We start from the raw sequence: 26839 nt of genomic DNA on the forward strand, positions 1-26839 counted from the left end.
TTTTTGTACACTGTAAATCAAAGGTTTTTATAAGGGGTGGATCTGTAGCTCTCTGATCTGTACCAATATATTTCAGGATATACATGGTCATGGCTATCCTTTTGGGGGAAAAAACTTGGCCATAATTATTTTTTGTATCTGAATATAATTTCGGTCTTAGCGAAAAACTCTTTTGAGTACTGGCTATTCAGACATTTGGATTGTTTAACCAAACAGAAATTCACTAGTCCAAAGCAGACACAAAGAATGACTTTTTTTCAGTTTTGAGAAGAACTGTAGAGAAAAGGTTTCAGAGTATACCTTAAACCACCAATAGATTTATATCCAAAATTAGTTCAAGTATGATAACACTATCTTTATTGCATTACTCCATTTCAATATTTTAGCAAAAAGTCAGTGATATAAATGAAAAGCACAAGCCTGATGGTCTTGTATAAATGTAATAATTTTACCAGCCCAACCCCAATTTTACTGGACTTGATCTTCAGACCAATGCCCATTCAAAGACCGACTTCAATGTAACAGTCCTAATGTGCAGGGACATAAAATCTGGGCTATTTGTCAGCTAGTCAGTCACAAACACTTTAACCCCATAACCATAACTTTCCTTTCCATTAATACTAAAGTAAACTCACCTCAACCCCCAACCCCTTTTAAATTTTCTTGTTACAGTAGCTCACTAAAATGGGCCAAAATTCAAATAACTTAAAACATTTACCATAATATCCAAGTAGTCTGCAAATATTCTTCAGTTCTTTCTCAATTTTCCTGTCATGAAAATGTTTGAAATTCTTCCTGGGTTTGATTACATCCGGGACATGGACGGGGGATATGAAATCAGCATCTGACATTGTAGAAAACAAAATCTGACACTGTTATCTTTAAAATGCATGACTTTTTACTATGTTTTCGACACACAATGTAACTTTGAATCCATCATTCTTATGACTAAACAGGATACAAGGTGATCAAAGACACCCATCCAATGTAGCACCCTACCATGTCCGATCCACCTCGTCCGTTCCTCTATGATTTTTATATCCGTGGTGTCCAGCTCAAACACCTGGATGAGTGACATTGACAAACGCTTCAGGTGAGAAGAAGACATCAACAAGTGCTTCATGTCAGATCCTATAAAAAACAAAATTCATGTAAACGACATCTTCAAATTTCATTTCCTGCTCTTGTATTGAAATGCAATGGAAATTCAAATACAGTAAAATATGCTTACAGCGAAGTGCTGGGGACGAACAAATTTGATTTGCTATAAACATTAATTCATTATACCCATTAAGTTCATAATATGTTTCAAAACTACCAGCAATGAAAATCACTTTACTGTAGGTGTGAATTCATTGTAAGTGTGTTTGCTGTAACCATTTTTAACTGTAATGATAATTACCCAACAAATCGATGTAGCCTGACATCAGAGATAGTGCAGACATTTTTTTATCTTCATCTGTCAATATAAATATATGTACAATCAACAATCAAACAAGAAACTACTAGCATGTTAAAACAAACAAGATGTGTTTGTGAAACACAAATGCCACCGATAATGGCCAATTCCAAAGATAGTCAAGGTCACAAGGACAAATATCTTGGTACCAGTAGAAAGATCTTGTCACAAGAAATGCTCATGTGCAATACGAAAGCTCTAGTATTTACCATTTAGAAGTTATCACCCATGTCAAAATTTTTAAAAGTAGGTCAAATGTCATGTTCAAAAGGTTTAGTACCCACAGAAAGGTCTTGTCACAAGGTATACTCATGTGAAGTATCAAAGCTCTACCACTTACTGTTTAAAAGTTATTAACAAGGTTAAAGTTTTAGACAGAATGACAGAATTACAGAATGACAGACAATACAAAAACAATATGCCCCCTGATCTTCGATCTCGGGGGCATAAAAACTACTAATATGTACCAAGTTATCTTGCATATTCCTTTTCCCTTTTTTTTAATTGTACATGTATAACTTTACAAATTCATCTGTTTGATAACATATAAAACAAGAGGTACTGTGAGCAATGCTCACTAAGAATACCCCCCGCTTACCCCAATCTCCCAAAGGGTGTTGGTAATAGGTATAAACTACCTCTTTTCTGAGTGTAAAAAACAAATGGCATGACAAACCGAACCATATTGCTACTTCGATGTCCAGTGCGCTTGACCTTTGACCTTTTGACCCCAAAATCGATAGGGAACATCTTCATCCCATGGGTAGTCCATATGTATGATATGGTGACTGCAGGTGGAAAGGATAATGCTTTAGAGCCCGGAAACCATATTGCTACTTCGATGTCCAGTGCACTTGACCTTTGACCCCAAAATCGATAGGGAACATCTTCATCCCATGGGTAGTCCATATGTATGATATGGTGACTGTAGGTGGAAAGGATAACGCTTTAGAGCCCGGAAACCATATTGCTACTTCGATGTCCAGTGCGCTTGACCTTTGACCTTTTGACCCCAAAATCGATAGGGAACATCTTCATCCCATGGGTAGTCCATATGTATGATATGGTGACTGTAGGTGGAAAGGATAACGCTTTAGAGCCCGGAAACCATATTGCTTCTTCGATGTCCAGTGCGCTTGACCTTTGACCTTTTGACCCCAAAATCGATAGGGAACATCTTCATCCCATGGGTAGTCCATATGTATGATATGGTGACGGTAGGTGGAAAGGATAATGCTTTAGAGTCCGGAAACCATTGCGTCTACAGACGGACGGACGGACGGACAGACAGACGGACAACCCGATTCCAGTATACCCCCCCCCCCCCACAACTTGTTGCGGGGGGTATAAAAAACTCACCGACAGAGCGAATGATCCTGGGCAGTGACATTGAAAGATTGTGCAAGTTTTCCTCCAGCATCTCCACTAGAGGCCGGCACTCGGGACCCAGATGGGTATGGGTGAATATGTTTAAAATCTTCCTGCTCTTATTAGCAACATTAGGGTACTCATCACTAATAAGTCCCACCAGAATCTCCATAAAATCTGGGATTGAAGCATGCAGAGACCTTCAACAAAGAGAAGAGACAGACTAACACAGGATAAACAGCAACCTTTTAACTGTAGTGAAAAATATGATGCACTATGTGTACACATCAAAGTCAAATGAAAAATACATAAAAATCTTACATTTAAGATGAAAATTTGAAAACCACAATGATTCTTTATTTTTTACCAATATATTTCTGAATGAGCAAGATTATTATGCAATACTCAGCCAAGTGTAAGTCGGACACAAATTTTTTTTATCTCACTCATCAGATCTTTTATGAAAAGGGCCACTGAAGACATGCTCAATTTTTTTTACTTCCAGAAACTAAAGCATGTCATACCTTGTGCAGCCTTGTAGCAAGCTTCCTGCTGACTCAGCTAATGCCATGCGAACTTTCCAGTTGGAGTGGCCCCTAATTTTACAGATCTGTTTCACTAACACGTTTAACTTCTTCCCTGTCATTTCCACCCAAGTGGAATCCCTTTTGATAGCAAGATTCTTAATTCTGTCATCAACAGATCCTGCAACAGAACAGAAGAAAACTAGTAATAAACAGCAAGCACCTTCTAATACAGGTGATTCTCGAAAACTCAAACTTTTTGAGATCAAGTTTTTGAACATTCAAAAAGCTCCACTTTGATTTACCAATTCCAAATTTTACACTATAACAATATCAGCAATATTAATAATATTATTGTAAATTACAGCCACCACTTCATTATACAGTACACTTGTGAAATTTCTATATTTTCCATAGTTCACAGTGAAATTCAAAAGCCCCATTTTCTACCGAACACACTCTGACCAGCTTGAAATATTTCTTCCATTACATCTTTTTGTTTTCAAACTCTGAAAAATCAAACTACTTTACAAGAATATTATCGTCAAACCCATGAATATAAAGGTGTGATAAATTGAAAACATTTTAAGTGCGTAAGGGTCAATAGAAGATAGAGTTTCAAAACTGGGCGTGTTAACATGTCTTCTGCCGGACGTGTTAACATGTCTTCTGCCGGACGTGTTAACATGTCTTCTGCCGGACGTGTTAACATGTCTTCAGCCGGACGTGTTAACATGTCTTCTGCTTCTTTACCTGACAACACACTGGGCTGTACTCTACTCTGACTCTCTTCTATCAGTATGTCGTCCATTGTAAGGCCCACTATTTTAGTCCACGCATAAATAGCTGTCTGGAGAAAGAAACAGTACTTTATAAAAAAATTTATAAAGATAAATTTTTATTATTAAGAACCTTGATTACAAAAGAAGTAAAAAATACCTAACTGAAACTTTTGAATTTTTATCTTCATAGCTAAAAGTCATGATGTATGTATAAATCATTTTAAATATACAACAAAATAATGTTTTGAGGAACATGTCTCGTAGAATATTTCAAACTGAAAAATAATTGTTAAAAATTTAATGAACTAATGAATGTACAATTTCTGGTAGAGATGAATTCATATGTATATGGCATTCATTCAAAGACTCATAGAAGCACAACTAACAGCAGAACTATAGATCTCAAGCCTGGAGATTTATGATCAAATAATCTACACATTGCTACCACATTTCAGACTATCAAACAATAATTTGGCTGCTCAAGAACATGTGCTAAAAAAGGTCAGAGATGGCTTGGAGAACATGTACTGTAAGTGGTTAGATATGGCTCAAGTGATCAGGTGCTGTAAATGGTCAGAGATGACTCGATAAACATGTGCTGCTGTAAATGGTCAGTGATGACTTGGTAAAAATGTGCTGTAAATGGTCAGAGATGACTTGGTGAACATGTGCTGTAAATGGTCAGAGATGACTTGGTGAACATGTGCTGTAAATGGTCAGAGATGACTCGGTGAACATGTACTGAAAATGGTCAGAGATGACTTGCTAAAAATGTGCTGTAAATGGTCAAAGATGACTTGGTAGAAATGTGCTGTAAATGGTCAGAGATGACTTGGTAAAAATGTGCTGTAAATGGTCAAAGATGACTTGGTAGAAATGTGCTGTAAATGGTCAAAGATGACTTGGTAGAAATGTGCTGTAAATGATCAAAGATGACTTGGTAGAAATGTGCTGTAAATGGTCAGAGATGACTTGGTAAAAATGTGCTGTAAATGGTCAGAGATGACTCCGTGAACATGTGCTGTAAATGGTCAGAGATGGCTCAGTGAACATGTGCAGTAAATGGTCAGAGATGACTCGGTGAACATGTACTGAAAATGGTCAGAGATGACTCCGTGAACATGTGCAGTAAATGGTCAGAGATGACTTGGTGAACATGTGCTGTAAATGGTCAGAGATGACTTGGTGAACATGTGCTGTAAATGGTCAGAGATGACTCGGTGAACATGTGCTGCTGCAAATTGTCAGAGATGACTCAGTAAACATGTGCTGCTGTAAATGGTCAGAGATCACGTGCTGTAAATGGTCAGAGATGGCTCAGTGAACATGTGCTGCTGTAAATGGTCAGAGATGACTCGGTGAATATGTGCTGCTGTAAATGGTCAGAGATGACTCGGTGAATATGTGCAGTAAATGGTCAGAGATGACTCGGTGAATATGTGCTGTAAATGGTCAGAGATGACTCGGTGAACATGTGCTGCTGCAAATTGTCAGAGATGGCTCAGTGAACATGTGCTGCTGTAAATGGTCAGAGATGACTTGGTGAACATGTGCTGCTGTAAATGGTCAGAGATGGCTCAATGAACAACTTACTGCTACAACACTGTGTCCCTGTCGCTGGTCACCCGTGATTATTTTACACAGTGTAATGGTGATCCCAGGCAAAAATGAGGCAAATGTGTCCCCCAGCATCACTCTCACTTTATTACAGTCTACAAAATGTACAAGGATTAAATCTCAAAAGCTCAATGTTGATGATTTATCAGATTTTTTTTTGGGGGGGGGGGGGGGGGGGTCTATTGTAAGACATATTTCAAAATCAGATAGCTCTAAATGCACATCACATGAACACAGTTGCCTAAAATATACAAGCCATACTCACATTTGCCATCCACTTGACTAAGCTCTGTTAAGCATTTAATGGCAGATACTTTCAGAGATCTGCATTTTTCAGTGTCTGCTAGATCAAGCAGGATGGACACTGCCAGGCCTAAGACAGGAAGACTCTGAATGGAGAACAGCCTCTGGATAACGCTGTAGTCGGATTTGGACACCAGGGTCTTTATGTTCTGTACAACTGCAGCCTTCAGATCCTCAGACTTTGCTGTGGCTGATAGACAAGTGATATAAGATATGATGTAATTATCTGATATGATAACGTACCTGAAAATTATTCAGGCATAGTAGTTGGATTCCGTGACATATTGCAAAATGTTCGATGCTGGCAAGTATAGGTACTGAAATAAACATCTTTTTTATACATACAATGTCCATTAAGTCATTTATATGGAAACGATTACCTGATTACAGGAGATACATCAAATTTACCCCTCATGAAATCCTTCAGCACAATGCCTCATTGAATATATACATTATACCTTACTCAGTAAATCTAATTGTAGCTAACCGTACCGTAGCATTTCATGATTACACTGATATGTTACCTTGGGGGGGGGGGGGGGGGGGGGGGGGGGGTTGTTATAATTCCATTTTCCTTGAAGCGCAGTTATGGAAGTGGTTCAATCCCACTGAAATTCTGCCTCGATTTTTATATGCTTAGCAATTTTCTATTGCTTTAACAGATGGTTTGTCAGATTAATGATTACTGAATATCGTTCCTTTTACTTAACACTGACTACTGTAAAGTGGAAAATTACTGTAAAGTGAAAACTACTGTAAAGTGGGAAATTACTGTAAAATGAAAACTACTGTAAATTGGAAAATTACTCATGGGATAAAGTTTACAGATTCTAATCATAATACTGTTTGCAAGAATCTAATTTTGCATATCTATCAAAAATGAGAATGCAATAGCTTCAATACAAATAATTCCATGAATGCTGAAGTTCTGTAATAATTGCTCCTCACAAAGTTAGTGGAAATACAACCCTTGCAAACTTGTCCACCTCACAATATAAGGAACTATCAATTACGGATTCAACAAAAAATGATGTAAAACCTTCCATATTTTATAAAGTGTGATAAAAATTGCAGAGTCTGCATTACTGCACAACTACACAATAGTTATCATACAAATGAAACTCTTTTGCATGTCACCTTTGCCATCACCCCTGCCGTGCTCTGTGGGTGAGCTGATTATCACACAAGAAAGTGTAAAAAGGTCAGTGAACAGCTCCCAGTTCCACACCCTCGTGCAGCCTAAAATTCTTTCCATCAGTGTGAACAGATCTGTGTAAAAGTCTTCAGAACTGAAAAAGACAAAATACAATTATTGTCTTTAAATATTTTCTCACCAGCTTTTTTTTAGTCAAAAATTGGTAAAAGTTGTTCTTTCTAATTTTAATGCCTTGAAAATAATTATCAATGTCAATCTTGCCAATAATTGAAGTAAATTTTATGATTTTTTTTTTTATTATTGGTCTAGAAAAATATCTTGAGGAAAATAAAAATGTATTATACAAATTACTATTTTGTGGGTTGCTTCAGTATGATTCTTAAGGGAAAGAGCAGGTATTCCTGTAGGTCCTGAATGCATCCTCTGTCAATGCCCTCCAGCGCTTTAGTTACAGCTACAATGTTTTTTCTGGAATGGTCTTTACTGAGCTGAACACACAGAGGCCTTACTTTGTCAAACACCATCTGACGATTACACATTGCCATAGTGAATGTCAAGAGTAGAAACTTCCTGGGCTCATTCTAGAGGGGAAAAAATATTGCTTTTGTAAACTTTCACAACTCTTAAAATCAATCCTTAAAAGAGCATTCAAAGACCACAAATGTTAAAAAGAAAAAAAAAGATCTTCTACAATTTTAGATGCACCTGAGTTATCTCTCTTTCCTACACCTGCTCTATCAAGTTTTCACACCAGTAATTATTTTCGCTATATCCTAGGGGGGGTGGGATAATTAAAACTCAGATTGCTATATTGATGCCAAATAACACAGTCAGGTGTGTTCTATCTTACCTGTCTCGTCTTCCAACACCAGAAAAACCAACATACTACACAGCATTTTCTAAAAAAAAAAAAAATATTACCTGCAGACAAGACAACTCTTAAATCCATGTGTTTTCCACGTGTTTGTAAAGAGCCTGAGTGCACCTCAGCAAGTAGCCTTGGCTACCAACATCAAATAGTTCCTTTATAAAACAAAATTGACTATTTCTACAAATTACACAAAATTTCCAACTCAGGGGTACAAAAATAATAATTAAGACAAAAGAATAAGGGGAGATGAGAAAAATCGTAAATCAAAAAAAATTTATTCCTTTAAATCTAAGGCACTACAATTGACTAAGTTCATTCATTCTTTGACAATTACCAGTGTGATACCTATAGATAGGCATTTGATCTTGGTTAAATACACTAGAAGAGTAATACCATACAACCTTAATGACCGACTTCCCTAGGAAACACAAATAGAAAATAAAGTATCTGCACTATATTTCTTGACCTTTTAAATTCTATTGCCTAGCTGGGTACCTCAGGGATACACATGTTGGGCCCCTGTAGGTCATGAAATGGGGTTTAATTATTTCTTCAAGCTACTTTACACTAAAATTACATTTTTTTTCACTAAATCAGATCAATTTCAAAATGTTATTGTACACATCTCTAACAGTTCTGTGGTGTATTATCCATCCTTGACACGGTTTGTGTTGTTTTCACACCCTGAATGATATGGGCTCAGTGCAATAATGCTGTACATAATAGTCTTTAAAATGGTTTCATGAAATTCAAATAAATCCAAGTTTTAACGTAATATTTTACAAATATACACGTAGTTGCAAAGTTGTGTCTGAAACTGAAAGTACAGCCTCTCAGGTTGTGGATGTAATATTAAGATAGCCAATATAGAACAATCAGGTCTTTAAAATTAGTGTTATTCTTTGTGTACACGAAATTTCTTTATACAAATGGATTTGTAAATCAACTTTCAATGGAAAGCGATTCCAAAAAATCGGTTGTAACCTCACAACCAGTAAGATCACTATAGAACACAGTTCACGAAAATCTTGACAACAAATTACAAATCTGATAAACTGTATGTTTCTTGTTCAAAGGTTTTGAACAGATATCTCATATATACAAGATTGATAAGCAAACTATAATTAAGCAAATCAAGTGCATTTTAAATGACTACTTGTCTTTACGTGATTAAGTTCTTAATCAAACAAGTCTTCGAATCTCTATTTCGTCTTTCTCGAGGGCCATGTAATAATTGTAGTCAACTCGTACATAGATAAATTCTTTTTACAGTTCGACCCTATGTTCGTTCGGCCTCAAGTTTTTTCGGCCTCTTGTCGTTTCGGCCTTCGATACCTAGTCGTTTCGGCCCAAGTTTTGTAAGCGACAAAACACCGACAATGTGATGTTGTTTTTGTTAATATAGATGTGTATCGAATTTATGCTATTGTTGTTTGTTGAATGGAAGCTGTTCGAGTGTAAGCTTTTGAGACTTTAATGAAGAGAAAATTTTGTATGATGAGGATATAATTGGAGGTAGGCCTAGTGTTAGAAAAGATTATGAAATATATGCAAAATCGTTCAAATTTTCTTTTTCATGATGCTAAGCAAATTGTGATACCATGATAATTGAGAATAGTTTTTGAAATCATCAAGGCAAACTTTTTAACCTCGAAATATAAGGATTTCTTAACTTCGTGCCGTAAAATTTCAGTTTAGCATTTGACATGTGATTTCACTGCTAAACTTATAGATATTAAAAATCACTTTGAAATCATGTGAAGAAAGTACAAACAATTGTGTATTTTTTGTTAGTATATCTATAAAAATTAGCTACAATTTAAATGACACTACACTAAGCTTATTCAAAAAGGCATTTTTTTTCAATGAACTATATTTAGTGAAAAAATAAACAATTATGACTCGTGGCCAGGTACTGTACGCTGTAAACTGATATGTTATTTGTGTAATTAGTGTATGTTACTAGTTAGGTTCAGTTAATAATTTTACGGGTGAATACAATAATGTTGATAATAAAATTTACAGTAGAGACCACGAGTATTCCCCAACACACGGTGTAAAATGGTCCGTGCACACGGCATGGCACGGTGTATGTGTATTTCGAATACACAAGAAGACTGCCTTGTCTAAAAAGTTAGTCCCTGTTACCCACCGTGAGATCAGTGACGGAATTTAAGGGGTGGGGGTAGCCCCCCCCCCCCCCTAAAATTTTCTAATTTAAGGTAAACCGTGGTATCTTGTTTAGAACAAATGTAATAAATGATTAAAAAAGCAATAATTTCTTTCTTTCCCGGTGAAATAAATGGCAAAATCTTTTGATTTCTTGAATTACTTTATTGGGAGAACTTAATTTTTTCCAAAAACCCTTAAAATTTGCGTCATTTTAACAATTTTACCTTATCAAAAAATTATACAAAATAGTACAAATGACTATATAAATAGGAGACATATTTCAAGTCCTATAAAATCGGTAAAATCCCCCCCCCCCCCCCCCCCCCCCGAGTTTCGCCCTAGAGCACAGGGGCTCGGTTGTCAGATATTGAAATTTTGTATTATTTGTTCTTGAATAATATATAAATAAAATCCACCACCAAAACCCGCTCTTTTCGTCGTTTTAAAAAAAGGTATATCATATGTACATTAAAAAAAAGTACCGAGCCCCTGTGTGTATGCGGACGGTCGGGGTTCGAATCCCTAGGTCGTTAAAACAGTTAGTGACAATAATCGCCTAACCCTCGGCATCAGGTGTGAATGTCACGGGTCCTCGGAGATGGCCTTAAAAACGGATGTCCCGTGTCACAGTAGGTGTGGCACGCTAATGATAAACGATAAATTCCACACTGAAGTGTTGTAAAATCTTATTTACAAGTTTAGATGAATATGAATGACTCAAACTCATGGAAAATTATTTAACCATACTAAACTGACTTGGAGAACTAAAAACGCGTGCTTCAATGCTTGAAATTCGGTCACGGCCTCCTCGGAAGCTGAGTTCACACTTTTACACATGAAAATGTTTTGCAAAATTGTTGTACATGTACAGTGTATCTCCAATTCTTCGGTTTTGTAAATTAGTTATTGACCACACAATTAGCTGTGCGTCAATTTTCAATTCAAGGACATAGGATACCCAACAACATTTGTTGTGGAATTTTGTAGTACTATTTGTAAGGGTTTAAAATATTCAATGATCTCTCACTCTCTCTCTCTCTCTCTCTCTCTCTCTCTCTCTCTCTCTCTCTCTCTCTCTCTCTCTCTCTCTCTCTCTCTCTCTCTCCTTTCTAGCCGACCAAATCTATTAAGTGAGGACGTCCTCACAATGTGTAGAAGATAATACACACATATATTATTCCAAATGCAAAAAAGTACTGTTATTAGGTATAGCTATAGGGATTCCTAAAAAAAAGTTTATCTAATACCCTCTTTCGAATAATAAAAAAAAAATTGAGAGAGAATATTAGTAAGGACATGTCCTCACACCACTTGTCCTCACTAAGCTAATATTTTGTATCTACATCTTTCACATGCTGTAGGTCACATTTATGAGGACGTAATTGTGAGGACATTTTTTTTTTTTACTTTTTTGGGGGGGGGGGGGGGTTCTCATGGTGCAATTCTGTCCTCACAACTTCTGCCCATGGGTTGAAATTTGTCCTCACTTTACACCTTTTACTCTCTCTCTCTCTCTCTCTCTCTCTCTCTCTCTCTCTGGAGATGAAACATGCTAAGTGAGGACTTCCTCACAATGTCTGGAAGAGAATACACGGATGTGTTATTGTAAAGGCTAAAATGTAGTGTGCTAGGTATAGCTACATAGGGACACCTATTTAAACGTTCATCTGATACTCTCTTTCGAAATGTAAAAAAATAGTTTTCAGAGAGAATATTTAATGAGAGCATGTCCTCACACCACTTGTCCTCACTAATCTAATATTTTGTACGTCTTTCACATGCTGTGGATCACGTTCATTGAGGACCTAACTCAGTGAGGACAAAATTTTGTCCTCATAGTGTACTAATTTCTGTCGATCCTCAAAACTTCTGTCAAATGATCAAAAATTGTCCTCACTTTACAGTTTTATTCTCATTCTCTCTCTCTCTCTCTCTCTCTCTCTCTCTCTCTCTCTCTCTCTCTCTCTCTCTCTCAAATGATGTTTATACTCAGTTGCTTACTTGTGTATGCTGTAAGCGCCTGCCACACCATTTGCCCTCACTAATCTTAAATACCCCACTATCTATAGTACCTGAGACATATCTAATAATTATAACTATGTTATGGATGAAAAGAAAACAACTCATTTCCATTCTTTGGGGCTTATGAGGGTGTAACTGCATGTAAAGACAGAATTCTTGTCTACACAAGCAGTCTAATGGTTAAACACACTCTCTCTCTCTCTCTCTCTCTCTCTCTCTCTCTCTCTCTCTCTCTCTCTCTCTCCTGCCCTGGTGTAACAAATATGCCATGTGATTCTATTTCAAGCCATTAACGACATGTCCATAATAATTTCTAATAGTTCGATAGCCAGGCTAATAGTTCGATAGCAGAGCATTTTAGAGTGGTTTATACTTTCCCGCGCGATTGTCAAACATATCATGTGAATAACACGTGATTTCACCAACGAAAATGGCAGACAGCAAACACGTTGCGAGATTATTGTTATCAGTATGTTTCAAGGGTTGTGATTGTTAGATCGTTTAAGTACAGATTAGTACAGGTGTTATGTTTATATTTACATGTACTTCTATCCACGATCACGGTAACACCTGATGAATTATGTGTAACAGGACAGACTGACTGGTCATTGGCATCTCACGTCAGCTAGCGCGTCGACCGTGTACGGTGTAGTGACATATCACTCGAACTACCACATTTCTTCCCCTGATATTGAAAACATCAACCCATTATTTTTTCCTAGTTTCAACCCAAGGATAAAATGACCTGGGTGATATCAACTGCAGTATTAGGTAGACTACATGCATATTAGTATACATTGTATATGATATCAGAACTCAGCTGCTAGTCTCTGTGTCTTTAAGTCTAAACGAAAGACTCATCTGTTTACAATTCATTACAACTAGTCTGTGCAATCATAACGGACTCCTTATCTTCACTTACAAGTCATTTATTCTTATACAACTTATTTTGCTTATTTTATTGTTATAATTTAAATTAAATATCGTTTAGAGCAATATGGATTTTACACTTTACAAAATGAATTTATTACCATTATTATAGATTACTCACTATTCTCATTGTAAGGGGACCTGCTGTCACGAATGACTGTGAGACATTGTCATGCCATGTCATATGTCATAAGTGGCACTGTGAGCCAGAGACCCATAGTTCCATTACCAGAATCTGCAGTCAGATGAACTACTGACTATAGGAGATCTAAACTGTCAGTGACAATCTATCCCTCTGACTTGGATTTTCTGACAATTAGATGTCAACAGCCTCTGATTGTTTGTTCCTGTATAGTATGATTTCAGATAAATAACCCATACATTTTTTAAAAGGAAACTATTTTATGACACGGAATTATGGAAAAGAAGAAAACAATCAGCTCGAATTTGTTTCTCATAGCATGTGCTTTCTGTCTACAAATTCTTTTTATGCTGATAGAGGAAATGTAAAGTTCTAAGAATGGATAAGGCTCACTATTATTTAAGAAGTAAATAGGCCTATACATTTTACTTTGAAGGGGGGGGGGGGGGGGGGGGGCTTTACATGCAGCTCTAGCTATATCTTGATATTTTTCAATATGGATCCCTAGCTGTCATTTCTCTCTTAGTTTCAAGATTTGGTGTTATAAATTACATGTTTTTTATTCTTTATGCAGTGATGGGGAAATTTTATATGTTTGACTTCAATCACATTAAAGTGCAAAAAGTCTGATATAAAGTTCTCTGGATTGTTTTATTTTGACAGTTTTGGTTCATTTACCGTGAAGATCTAGTACTGCTAAATGTGACAATTAGTTAAAAGCTGAATTTATGATGAGTTTTAAGTATTTTATGGTTAAAAAATTTATTTCCATGTTACTTATTGATATGCACTTGGAGCCTTTTTTTTATCCCCAATTTCATAGATATGAATACTAAATACATGTGCATCTACTTTTGCAAAAACAAATTATTGTTTTAGATGCACAGCATTGTGTTAAGATAGTAATAACTTTGACATGTACTTTTTAAAATTTTAAACAGTATTTCATTATGTGTAAAGCATAAATTAATTAGACAGCAGGCATAGTCTTTCCATCAATGATCATACATATATCCACATGTTAGTAATGAGTTGTGTATCTTCATATTAAGGAGTTTTTATCATTTTTGATGAACATATGGACATCTTCCTATCAGTTCAGTGTTCCCATCATAAATGGTGCATGTCTTAGTTCTTAATGTTCAATACTATAATTACTACATTGTTCAACAATTTCACCATTTTGCTTTATGGTTCTAGACATTCTAATTAACAAGTTAAGGAGGCATGTTACACCAGGGAAATTTGATATGGATGGAAATTGGAGGATATGTACAACAATATATTGAATTTGAAAACTTTCAAATATACATGTACTTTATCTAGTCAAAAAATGTAGTTTTAGTAGAAAGCAATTTGAAGAAAATTTAAAACCCCATAGGTATATGTGCGGTATTAAACAGTATTTTGTTCGATGTTAAAAACTAGACCTAAAATCTTGTCAGTATGATAAACTACGAAAAATAATACAATTTCAACAAATTTTATACATGTACGGGTATTAAAGGAATACTGGTCTACTCAATGTAAGGGGACATGGTGATTTTCTAATACATATTTATAGAGGAATGACATTTATAGTGGATGTGTGCAAGCGCTTGAGAAAAATATTCTTAGAAACATCATGGGAGATGAGGATTTCGTTTACAGTATGTAGTCGTACTGAATGGTAAATTGTATGTTAAACATGAAATTTGACCCCCTCTATTGTTGACAGTAGTTCCCTGTGCCCTGTTTTCTGTCTGACTGACTTTTATCTCGTAATGTGTCCTGCCAACATCCTGTACAATTTATACAGCTTGATGTAAAATATGTTTTTTATTCCTATGATAGTATCTCAAGATTACGGCATATATAGCTTTAAGAGCCTCAATATATACATAAGATATAATTTTCAAACCATTTCTTAGAGATATGAAATTTTTGGATCAACTGATTCAAAAATTGCCTTGTCAGAATTGAATTGAATGTGCATGCATACATGTTCATGAATTATGACATTTGTTCATCACATCCACAAATGGTACACTGTAATCTGAAAAAGGGTAATTTCTAAGAACTCTAGTGGACAAAAAATGTCTGGAGAATAAATGAATAATAACTAGTGCTAATTGTAATAGGTACTGTTACAGATGTTTACTGAATGACCCCTGTCTACCAATTGGTACACTGTATTATATACTACCTGTATGAATTACAGTCAACAAGAGTTACAAACGTTTAAGGATTGTCCAATCAAAATATAGCGCGTTTGTATACAAATGCTGATCAGTCATTTTGAGCATGCTCATCATTTGCTATACTTGATATATAGCTACACCCTATGTATCAAAAACTTTTATTGAAAACAAAAATGTTAGTCCTATTTTAGTGTCATGAATTAAAATCTGGCTCATGGGTAAGCACGTACTGGCAAGTAAATTTTGATATGCCAGTCTTTAGGCAGGACATGCATGTATTATGGTCCAGCGATGTCTGTACATTGTATATCCAGCCGTCCATTTGGAGTTTTCTGTTTGTGTTTTCATTTCTCTGTCAAATATCAAGCTGAAACTTGCCATTTTGATGGATTTCACTTATTAGCAGGAGTTTTGCCCCTTTATTTGAAAATTAATGTTATACATAATTTGTCAGTCTAACTCCTCCCACAAGTTTCAAGTGAGGATTTTCTTGTTTTACAGAATGTTTGTATGGGTATAGAAGATGTGTGTATGGCAAGGAGTTTGGTTTCTTCAAGTTTTGGGAAAATAACTCATTGTTAAACTTACAGTTGTCAGTTTTAAGGAAATATTACATAGAGAGTACTTAACTTGTCCGTATAACAAGTGAGGACCTTATTATTTTATAGAGTGATTTAAGATATGCATTTGACAAGGATTGATTTTTTTAACTTTTGAGGAAACTATATGTTGGTTGAACTTAGTAAGTTTTGAGGAAATATTATGAAGTGTCAGAGTGCATAAACTCCTCTTACAGTTTTAAAGCAAGGGCATTTGTAAACAACTTGAAGATTTGCTTATTGCAAGGATATTGTTTTTTCTAATAATTTTCTGTTTGAAATATTTACGTGTTATTGACCTTGGTTAATTTTGGGGTTTGTCCGTTTGCTCCCTGTCACAAGTTTTAAGCCTATGGACATTTTATTCGTGCGATGCAAAAGAAAGTATGTCACAGCTTCACAGATGGCTGACAATATGTTAAGTAAAGTTCTACAAATCACGGCTTTAGAAAAACACCTTTAAGCCAGGCCCTATTATCTTAAATTGGGTGTTTATATATATATATATCTTTTTTTGCCATATTTGCTAATCAATGTGACAAAACAAACACCTTATAATAAATACACATTATATAAAGTGAAAGATCACCCCCTTTTCAAAGGGAAGATAATTATGAAATATCAAAAATATGGTGGTATCTTTTAAACATCTTCTCAAGAACCACTGGACCAGAAAAGACAAAACTTGTATGAAAGCTTCCATAATGAGTGGATATTCAAAATTGTTCAAATCATGGCCCTATGATTAGGATGGGACCACAACAAGAGATCAAAGTTTTAAATGTGTATGTATAGGAAATATCTTTAAAAATCTTCTGAACAAAAACAGCAAGGCCACGATTAGTCACATTGATATATACAAGCATCCTCAGATAGTATAAGCTTAAATTTGTTCAAATTATAGCCCCAGGGGGTAGGGTCTGGCCACAATAGGGCCCTGGAGGTTAGGATGAGGCCACAGTAGGGGATCAAAACATTTTGTGGCCATGGGCCTCTTGTTTACGATGGCAGTCTGTAGGTACTATCTCATCTGTCCATGACTTGAATACCATTTCATTTACTTTATTCATAAGAGTTATAAACATTTAAGTATTATGATATCTTAGACTAATCAAAATTGACTGTGTGCAGGCTGGTGACTTAAGTTGACCTTTCTGATGAGTTAAGAGTAGCATTATGTATGGACCCACAATACTCATGTCCACACTGTATGGGCACAGCAAGACCAATGGACGGTAGCCCAGTAAGCGAGGTTGAGGTTGAAGGTGACACACTTGACGATATCCCTCCTCTACATTTGAATCCTGAGAACTCTCCTTTGTTCAGGGGTCTGTGGTGTTAGACTTGTATTCTTTATAGTATCTTCACCTTTTCCTAGACAAAAAAATTCTGGATAATGAAGGGAAAAAGATAATGATACTGAGAAAGAGTAAATTCCAAAATATACAAAATAGTAAAATCTTGTGATGTGTTCCCAAACTATGATTTAAGAACATATTTTAAAATATGAAACAGGAAGGGAGAAAATGCAAGGAACCAGACTGGGATTCGAACCCGGTCCCCACTGGATCTCTAGTCAGGTGCTCTACCAACTGAGCTATCTGGCCACCGGCGATCGAACCTGGCTGACCGCTACAAATAAAAAAAAATGAGTAAAACCAATGTTTCCAAATATAGTTTTGGGGAACATGATTATTTGTATAGATGGGCAAATCTTCAGAATGAAATCAATAAAAAACATGTGCTGGGTACTCTATCTTTCTCTATAAGAGGGGGCTACCCCTTTAAATGTGCTGTGTTATAATAAAAACTTTAATTATCCAGTTGAATGTATGACTTCCTTTCAGGACAACATATTTCTTTCAGTATAATTGCATGAGAAATAGTATCAAGCTTGGACAGTCTAAAGCATACAGTCCCTATAGATAAAACCCATGGAAAAATAAGTGGTCTGTAAATGCTGATTAGATGATGTATGAGTATTATCCAATCAAAACTGAGCTTGGAACTTGGCATGTGCCAGTCAGTAATTTTGACCATGCTGATCAGTAAACAGTTCAGTTATAAATACCTACAACATAAATTTGAAAATGTTACATCAAAAAAGTAAGATTTTATATATACCAGTTCTAGATTTTAGATGTTAAAAAATACAGTGCACATGCATCACGTGTATGTGAGTTGGACTTAGCAAGTTTTGTTTATTCCATTGAAAAGGTATTACTGTATAGCTATTTTAGAATCAAGTGGAGAGAAGAGGCATTACCGTATAGCTATTTTAGAATCAAGTGGATAGAAGAGGCATTACCGTATAGCTATTTTAGAATCAAGTGGAGAGAAAAGGCATTACCGTATAGCTATTTTAGAATCAAGTGGAGAGAAAAACAATGAACCTGCACAATGTTTCCATTATTTATAAGAAAAGCTAAAAGTCTGATCACTTTGTGTCTAGTGTCTAGCCATCCGTTAATTTTTAAAGCAATATATTAGATCCAAGTCTGAAAATTTTATTCTGTTGTAAAAATGTGCTATTATAGTTTTGTATGTACCTTTAATAATGCAAATATTGGGTCAAACATTTTCATGGGAATAAAGAATGCAAAAAGTCTTTTAAAAATCACAATAGCTGAACAACAGCAGGGCCAAGATGACTCATGTGAGCAATGTAGCCCATGGGCCTCTTGTTTATAATATGGGTTCAAAAATTTTCGTGGGATTAAAGATTGCAAAAAATCTTTTAAAAATCACAGTATATAAATGAACAGCAGCAGAGCTAAGGTGACTCATGTGCGGGATATGTCCCATGGGTCTCTTGTTTTAATACTATTCAGTCATGCTGGAAGGTTGTTTTAATAAGTACCTAGTCTCAAGATGCACCTACAATATGAATTTTAAAAAATTTCAACAAAAAATGATAATGTTAGAGGGAATCCAAAAATTGCAGCTTAATTAACTTATTTATTATTAAATTAAGATTGCATTAGCATTTTTATGATAGCAAGTTTTAGGCATTTTTATTAATGATCTGAATACCATTCCATTTACTTCATTCATAATTGAGTATGTATGCAAACGAGTGATTCAATTAAGAGTCTCAGTATGTATATACATACAGTTCAAATTTTAAAGCATTTCACTGGGGGAAAAAAGAGAGACTGATTTCTTCAAAGTTAACCTGCGAAAAATCTGATACACATGCATTGAGGCAAAATGACATGTAACCCAAACATCTACAAATGGAATACTATCAGCCTTCAAAAAAATCCTATTATCTTGGTTAATTTCTGAGAATGCTTCTGGACAAAAAAGTCTGAAGAAATATGAAATAAAAAATAAATAGTAAATAAGAAACCATAGAACCAATATCAGCCGATAGGTTATAAGAACATCTGAATTTAAAAATGAGTAAAACAAGTGTGTTTCCTAGCATAGTTAGGGGAATTAACATAATTACTTTAATCTAGGCAAATTTGCAGTTTAATTAAATCAAGATATTCCCTCGCTCACACACACATACACACACATTTTAATAGAAACTTTAATTTGCTAGTATGCAAACTGTATGACTTCCCCTGACATATTGCTTTCATTGTAATTGCATCAGAAATAAAGTCAAGATTGGACATTATATAGTATGCTTATTGATAAAACCCCCTGAAAAATGTGTGATCTGAAAATACTGATTGGATGATATGTATATAAACTTGAGAGCTGTTTCCTGCTAGTTTAAACTACATGTAGCTTTGGATGTTAAACAAGTGTAAGTTTGTTACGCAGTTGATTGATTGTGAATACATATTGATAGGTAATGTAGCTTTAGATGTTAATTTTTAAACAATTAAGTGTAAGTTTGTAATCAGTAATGTAGCTCTCTCTTTATCTCCCTACCATATTCCCTGTGTCTCATAACTTGCTGAAACAATTAACTAGTAACAGGTGTTCACACCTTCACATGGAAGTAAATATTTTAGCTGGCATTATAAATACCCTACTTGTGGGCTTCCCTTTTGTCTGTCCACCTTTCCATTTTAATCTATTCCAATGTCATTCAATTTCACTTTGTTTTCAGATCTTTTTTGTTGTTGTTTGTTATGCTTTGAGAATGTTATAAAACTTGCTATGTAAGCTCCCTAGTGAACAACTACATATCAAATTTGAATATTGTCAACATTGACCCTTTTTAGCTCACCTGAGCCATAAGATCAAGTAAGCTTTTCTGCACATGATCACCTGTTGTCCGTCTGTAAACTTTTTACATTTTCAACTTCTTCTCCAGAACCATTGGGCCAATTTCAATCTAACTCCTTGGACGAAGGGCTTTAAAATTTGTTCAAATGAAGGGCTATGCCCCTTTTAAAGGGGAGATAATCACAAAAATGCAAAAATAGGGTAGGTCATTTAAAATCTTCTCAAGAACCCCTGGGCCAGAAGAGCTAAAATTTACATGAAAGCTGCTTAGCTGTAGGTAGGATGGGGCCACAAAAGGGGATCAAACTTTTACATACAAATATAATGGGAAAATCTTTTTTAAAAAATTCTTCTCAAGAACCACTGAGCCAGAAAAGTTTACATTTACATGAAAGATTCCTGATATAGTGCAGATTCAAGTTTCTTTAAGGTAATACTCTACATCGTCATAATGGCTGACTTCCTGTAAAAACATGGATGAAAAAATCGATATCAGCAATATTTTACTTTTCCTTTTCAATTTCAATACCTAGCTGACTAGCTCAGTAGGTTTGAATACCGACTGCTGAACTGTAGGTCGCAGGTTCGAGTCCAGCAGGGGTTTTAATTTTTTTCCAAATTACTTTCTACTAAATCTGCATTTTTTGACAAAATTAAGTAAATATGAAAATTTTCAACTTCAAAATATTGTTGTACATATCCTCCACTTTTCATCCACATCAAATTTCTCTGGTGTAGCATACTTCCTTAAATATGGGCCAAGGTGACTCAGGTGGGTGATATGGCCCATGGGCCTCTTGTTTGTAACAATTCTGTCCCTTAAAAGAATATACTAATGTACATAGTATGAGCTTTCAATGTTCTGAGGCGAAGTTTACTTTATTTTGATGAAAATATATATGTATTCACAACTTTCTGATATTTCCATTCTTTGAAAAATGCTGGTAATCCTAAGGTATTATATCATAATTCTTTGGCTTTTCTGGATTTTTGAAAGTTTTATGAAAAATTCTCGTAACCATTTTCCCTTGTGAGCATATAAAGCGACTTTATGAACAAGATTCATATTGTTACCATATAAGTATTTTTCAAAGATACATCATCGGTAAAAATGTTTACATTTTTAGAAACTTAAAAATGATGACGTTTTCATCAAAGTATGCTGTCGGTGCAAAATTAGTGTGAATTATTATCATCATTTTATCACACAATAGCTAAAATTTGAAAAAATTATGTATTCGATCTTGAAGATTGAATTCAAATTTTTATGCTTCTTAAGGGCAAATTTAGACCCTTATCATATAAAGTTCTTTGCGCAGAATTTATTCTCTTTCTGCGTGTGATGGTGGTGGGGTAGATCGGTTTTGCAAGTCTCAAAATGCTTGTTGCATTATTGAATTATATGTGACCCTTATCTAACTAATGACTATATCTTAAGTTTGATGGATGACTTTGTTATCTCTAGGGTATAATGCACTGACATGTGGTGTAATGCACTATCTCTGTCATGTGTTAATACTTGGTCACAAAACGTATGTTGACTTTCAGGTCACAGTTGTAGTTTTCTTCCCAGTATCATTTTAGGGTAATACTTTTAAATTGTAATGTCATATTATTGAGCACCTGTCCAATAAATGCCAATAGGATATTATTCAATTGTGACAGGAAACATTTTCTTTAGCATTTTATTGATAGTGTATTTGTACACGATGTGGGCGGTTAATTTGTGACAGAAAGTGGTTGATGATAATGAAGAAGTTTACTAATTGAGTTGATTGATTTTAATCAGTTTCTTCTTAACAGACGAAGAGTGAAAGACGCATGAAGTAACTTGGAATTTATGAAGATATGACAAATTTCTATCAAAAGCTTGTTCGAAAGAAGTTTGTGGACCCGTCCGGCTTAACAGAGACCAAGTTAGCAAGATGTCTGACCACATTAGATCTCACAGCACTTGGTATGATATATGTTGTTCAATGAATTTGTGATCCCTTTACAAATCAAAATATCTAAACTTCTGGAAGGTAAAAGATGCAAGGACTAAGGGGTAATTTGATATGTCTAAATTGGCAAGAATTAAACCTTTTACAAGTATGTTACTTGTCCATTTGGGCTTTTAAATTTATTGTATCTTTCATATGTGTCTTACTAAAACTAGTAACAATTTTCAACTTCATCTCAAAATTCAATCAAACTTGCACGGTTTATGTATGTATGCATTATATCGGTAATGAGATTCAAGAAAGGTAATGTTCCTTTCTAAGGATAGACAATTGTGAAGTAAAGAAATTTGTGAAGGTGAATTCATACAAATATCTTTCCAAAAACCATGGAAGTAGAAATAACAAAGCTTGTGTGAAAATTCCTGTTCTTTAGGGATTATTTAAATTGTGCTTTTGAAATTTCCTTTATTTAGGGAAGAAATTCAAATTTGTTTGAATTATGATTCTGAGGTAAAATAATTATAATAATATTTAGAATATTTCTTTTTAGCTCACCTGAGCTGAAAACTCAAGTGAGCTATTCTGATCAACCATTGTCCTTCTTCTGTCCGTCTGTCTGTAAACTTTTCACATTTTCGGCTTCTACTCCAGAACCACTGGTCCAATTTGAACCTAACTAGGCAAATTGGATCCATGGATGAAGGGGATTGCAGCTTTTTCAAATGAAGGGCAAAGCCCTTCTCCAAGGGGAGATAATAGTGTGATGAATTAGGTGATACCAATCAAAGAAACTCGGGTGGTATGGGGTTTTGCCATGGTGATAACCTGTTTTCCCTACAGTGAAATGGACTGGACCAATGCTATATATACAGCGGTCGATCAGTCAGTCTGATCTCAGCAGCTGTGCAGAGAAGAGCACCATAAGAGAAGCTGAATAAGCCGATCTTTTGTAAGTAAAAGGCTACCTTGGGGCTGAATAAGCCTTATAGTGTAGGTTTGCTACGTTAGGGCTGAATAAGCCTTATAGTGTAGGTTGGCTAGCTGATCAACCATCGTAGCTTTGACACTTGGCAATAAAGGCTGAATAAGTCTGTACCCCAGTGTCAAAGTGAGCTGGAGACATCAGCTGGTAAGAAACCTCAGGTCGGTAGTCTGAACCATTGGTAAGGGCCAATTGTCCGGGGACATTGGATTTAGGGAAGTAAAGGGTTAGGTTAAATCCTTGTTGAATTATATCTTGATTTTGAAATACGAATCGTAGTAAATATATTGATTAGGTAAATTGGCTAAAACAATCATCGTAAATATATTGAATAAGTTCGTTTCTTGTCTTGTAGACAACAGGCATTCCTGTAAATCATATGCACTGCAGAATCCCGGGTGTAACCGGTACGTTTCCACAGATAAATAGTGACTGCTCGGCTGGACACACGTTACAATAGCGAACAAATACATTGACAGATTTAAAAAATCTCTAGAACTAGCTGACCAATTTGAACTAAAATTTGCAAAAAGCATCCTGGGTGAAGGGGATTTAAGTTTGTTCAAATGAAGGGTCATGCTCACTTCAAAAGGGAGACAATCACAAAAATAAGGTTCTGTCATTTAAGAATCTTCTTCTCAAGAACCACTGGATCAGAAAAGTATTACTGCATTTACCTAATCAAGATATAGGGTTCACAGCAAGTGTGACCAGTCAACAGGGATTGAATACTCCTCCTAAGTACCTCATGATCCCACTTCTTCTATGGCCAGAGGTCCATGTTTGCCCTTCACTTAATTTTGTATTCTTTATAGGATTTCTGAGATTGATCACTGGTTGTTATGTTCACTTGTTCATATGATATGTAACTTCCAAACAAACAACAGTAGATAAAGTTTTAAGTGTACAATTCACTGGTTATTTTGTTTGTTTGAGTGGTATAGTACTTTTCTCTACACTTTCTAGATTTTACTTTAAAGATATGTACTGATATTAAGTTCACTATGTAGCTTTCTATTGAAGAACTATTGACATTGTTTGAGTTTCCTTATGATTTATCAACTTTTATGTGAGTTATAAATTTGTTTTCTGCATTTGGAGAGTCTATAGGGGACTTGTATTATGAAATAATTTAAGAAATGCTTTCAGAATGCTAAATTTGCAGATAGGATCCTGAGCATTCAGAGATCAGAGTTTAAAAGTCAGTTCAGTTGGTGTTGATGTAAATATAAACAATGAAAAATGTTTTTGTTGTCTTTATTGGGGAAGATGATGGTTGCTAGCATTGTAGGAATATTTGTGTGATATGTGCTTATGTGTGTCTTTTAATCCTGTATATCAATAACTGTCCCAATAATAGATAATTATTCATAAATTTATATATGAGATCAAATACCATATTCATACAACATTTGGTTTGAATATAAAAACAACTTTTTCTTAGAATATCTACATTTTCATTTCTTTGTTGTATTGAATCAAGGTTTGTGCAGATGATATTTTGGGATTGGAGGGGATGAGGAGTAACTCACAGTAATAAAAAAAATTCCATTAAAATATATTATATTATATATATATATATATATATATATATATATATATATTCAGTTTGAATTAAAGGATTTTACTTGTATTTAGATATCCCATTCAATTATGTGTCAATTTAAATTTTTAGATACTGTATAGCGTTTTTTGTTTTTTTCTGCTGGTCTAAAATTTGGCGATTCGCTGGCTCAAAGGTATGGCCAATTCAACTTAATTAGTAGATTATCATCCAGGGTCACCAAAAATTATGGGGTGGGTGGGAGGATTTATTTTTTAATTTTTATTTTCTGAAAAAATATCAATGACAAACTATTTTTATTCAACAGTTCTAAGTGCATCATTTAATGCCAGATGGATATCAATTTATTCTTATTTCACAGACAAATTCCAGGTTAAGCTTTAATTTCAAACACAGAAAGATACCAAACTTCTTCAAGATTTGAAGAATATTAATCCCTTCCATTCATTTACATCCATAAGAAATCAAGAAAATCACATGATCTATTTTCTTCACGTGGCTTTTCACGTTGCTATACCAGAAAAGTAAACAAGAAGTGTAAATACCGGAGTCGGACATGAACATTTTTCCGGAAATCGCAAGTTTCGCAAAATAAAAAAATTCCGAGTGGGCCGATTTTTGAGGGGCGGGTGGGGATGATAATCTATCAATTAAGTTGAATTGGCCTATGCTAATAATTTTAACGGAATAAATTTTGGCCGACAAGGAAGGGTTATCTCTCTTGCAAATACTAAAGTTGCAATGGATTGCATATTTGGCGAGTGAAATTTTGGTGGAAAATTATCTAACTGCTAAAATAAGCCAAATTTATCACCCCGCAGAAAAAACCCAACATATACAGTAATCTTTTACATAATACTAGTACTTTTTATTGTTTATATTTGAAAGCTGCAGTGTTATGTGCTTGTCTCAGTAAAAAAAAAAAAAAGGTTACACACTTTTTGTACAATGTGCCTGGACATTGACTTTATGAATTCTCTTGTAGGCATTGGCAGTACACTAGGAGCTGGTATTTATGTAGTGGCTGGTCAGGTTGCTAAGGACACAGCCGGTCCTGCCGTCATTCTGTCTTTCCTCATTGCAGCTTTAGCATCAGTACTAGCAGGTATTGCATAATCAGTGGGTTAATTAGACTTCGTAATCTGATTTGAAATTGTGACAAGTATTGTTAATTAAGATAAGAAATGATCAGAGTCTATTCCAATTTATCAAGATTATTATATATAACTCTACAGTACATTCAAAACTCTTACTGGTATAAACAGTACATTCAAAACTCTTACTGGTATAAACAGTACATTCAAAACTCTTACTGGTATAAACAGTACATTCAAAACTCTTACTGGTATAAACAGTACATTCAAAACTCTTACTGGTATAAACAGTACATTCAAAACTCTTACTGGTATAAACAACACAGAAATAAAACAAACAAGGATTCCCCCCCCCCGAAAAAAAAGAATCAAAACAAAAGTAATAGTTTGTCTGTTGTACATTTCATTCTTTGTTAGATATTCATCATTGTTATGCATTCTTTACCAATTAGTTGATACGATTTTCCAAACAGAATACTGATTCTTAAAAACTTCTGTGTTAATTAAAATTATGTATAAAAGAGTCACTGAGTGACCTATTGCTATTGATCTTCGTCTGCCATCGTGCTTTAACAATTGAACATTGTTAACTTCTTTTTGATAGCTACCATTCCATTTTTTTTTTCAAATTTTGTATGAAGCATATTTGGGACAAGGGGGACATAATTGTAAATTGCAGGACTCCTGCACCCCCAGGACCTTAGGGGCGGGACAAAAACTGACAAAAATTGACCAATTTTCAAAAATCTTCTCTACAATCACACATCTGTGAGAAAAACTACATGCATAGTGATATAGAACAGGAAGGCCTCTGTAAATTTCATGATCCCCGGGGTAGAGGGTCTGACTCCAGGGTGGGGCCAAACCTGGTGCATAGTGACAAAACTCAGATGCAAACTTCTTTAATACAAAATTAAAAGAATTATTGCAATTTACCTTCTAC

General features: G+C 35.0%; 2 protein-coding genes and 1 long non-coding RNA gene across 5 annotated transcripts in view; 2 read left to right on the top strand and 1 right to left on the bottom strand.

Moving 5' to 3' along the window:
* The window catches only part of LOC125673857 (TELO2-interacting protein 1 homolog), a 32263-nt gene extending 22926 nt beyond the window's left edge, over nucleotides 1-9337 (bottom strand). The window contains exons 1-12 of one of the 3 annotated variants that reach the window (XM_056166209.1): nucleotides 9247-9337; nucleotides 8060-8108; nucleotides 7561-7790; nucleotides 7191-7342; nucleotides 6016-6243; nucleotides 5727-5845; nucleotides 4105-4201; nucleotides 3352-3532; nucleotides 2819-3027; nucleotides 1403-1459; nucleotides 1000-1131; nucleotides 719-844 (exon numbers count right to left, since the gene is read on the bottom strand). In XM_056166209.1, coding sequence (XP_056022184.1) covers nucleotides 719-844; nucleotides 1000-1131; nucleotides 1403-1459; nucleotides 2819-3027; nucleotides 3352-3532; nucleotides 4105-4201; nucleotides 5727-5845; nucleotides 6016-6243; nucleotides 7191-7342; nucleotides 7561-7754 — 1495 coding nt within the window. In that variant the 5' untranslated portion in view covers nucleotides 7755-7790; nucleotides 8060-8108; nucleotides 9247-9337. Of the gene's footprint in view, nucleotides 1-718; nucleotides 845-999; nucleotides 1132-1402; nucleotides 1460-2818; nucleotides 3028-3351; nucleotides 3533-4104; nucleotides 4202-5726; nucleotides 5846-6015; nucleotides 6244-7190; nucleotides 7343-7560; nucleotides 7791-8059; nucleotides 8109-9236 lie in introns of all 3 variants that reach the window. The other 2 variants (XM_056166213.1, XM_056166215.1) reach the window with 2 other exon arrangements.
* A 3363-nt stretch (nucleotides 9338-12700) lies between these two features.
* On the top strand, nucleotides 12701-13601 carry LOC130055064 (uncharacterized). Its single transcript, XR_008803291.1, has 2 exons — nucleotides 12701-13045; nucleotides 13341-13601. It is a non-coding gene; the product is annotated as an uncharacterized LOC130055064 (long non-coding RNA).
* Nucleotides 13602-21103: 7502 nt separating this feature from the next.
* The window catches only part of LOC125673908 (uncharacterized), a 37353-nt gene continuing 31617 nt past the window's right edge, over nucleotides 21104-26839 (top strand). Inside the window, exons 1-3 of the mRNA XM_056166267.1 lie at nucleotides 21104-21898; nucleotides 22117-22270; nucleotides 25788-25907. Coding sequence (XP_056022242.1) covers nucleotides 22162-22270; nucleotides 25788-25907 — 229 coding nt within the window. The 5' untranslated portion in view covers nucleotides 21104-21898; nucleotides 22117-22161. The remainder of the gene's footprint in view (nucleotides 21899-22116; nucleotides 22271-25787; nucleotides 25908-26839) is intronic.

Source organism: Ostrea edulis, chromosome 1, assembly GCF_947568905.1.
Source record: "Ostrea edulis chromosome 1, xbOstEdul1.1, whole genome shotgun sequence".
Classification (NCBI taxonomy): Eukaryota; Metazoa; Mollusca; class Bivalvia; order Ostreida; family Ostreidae; genus Ostrea; species Ostrea edulis.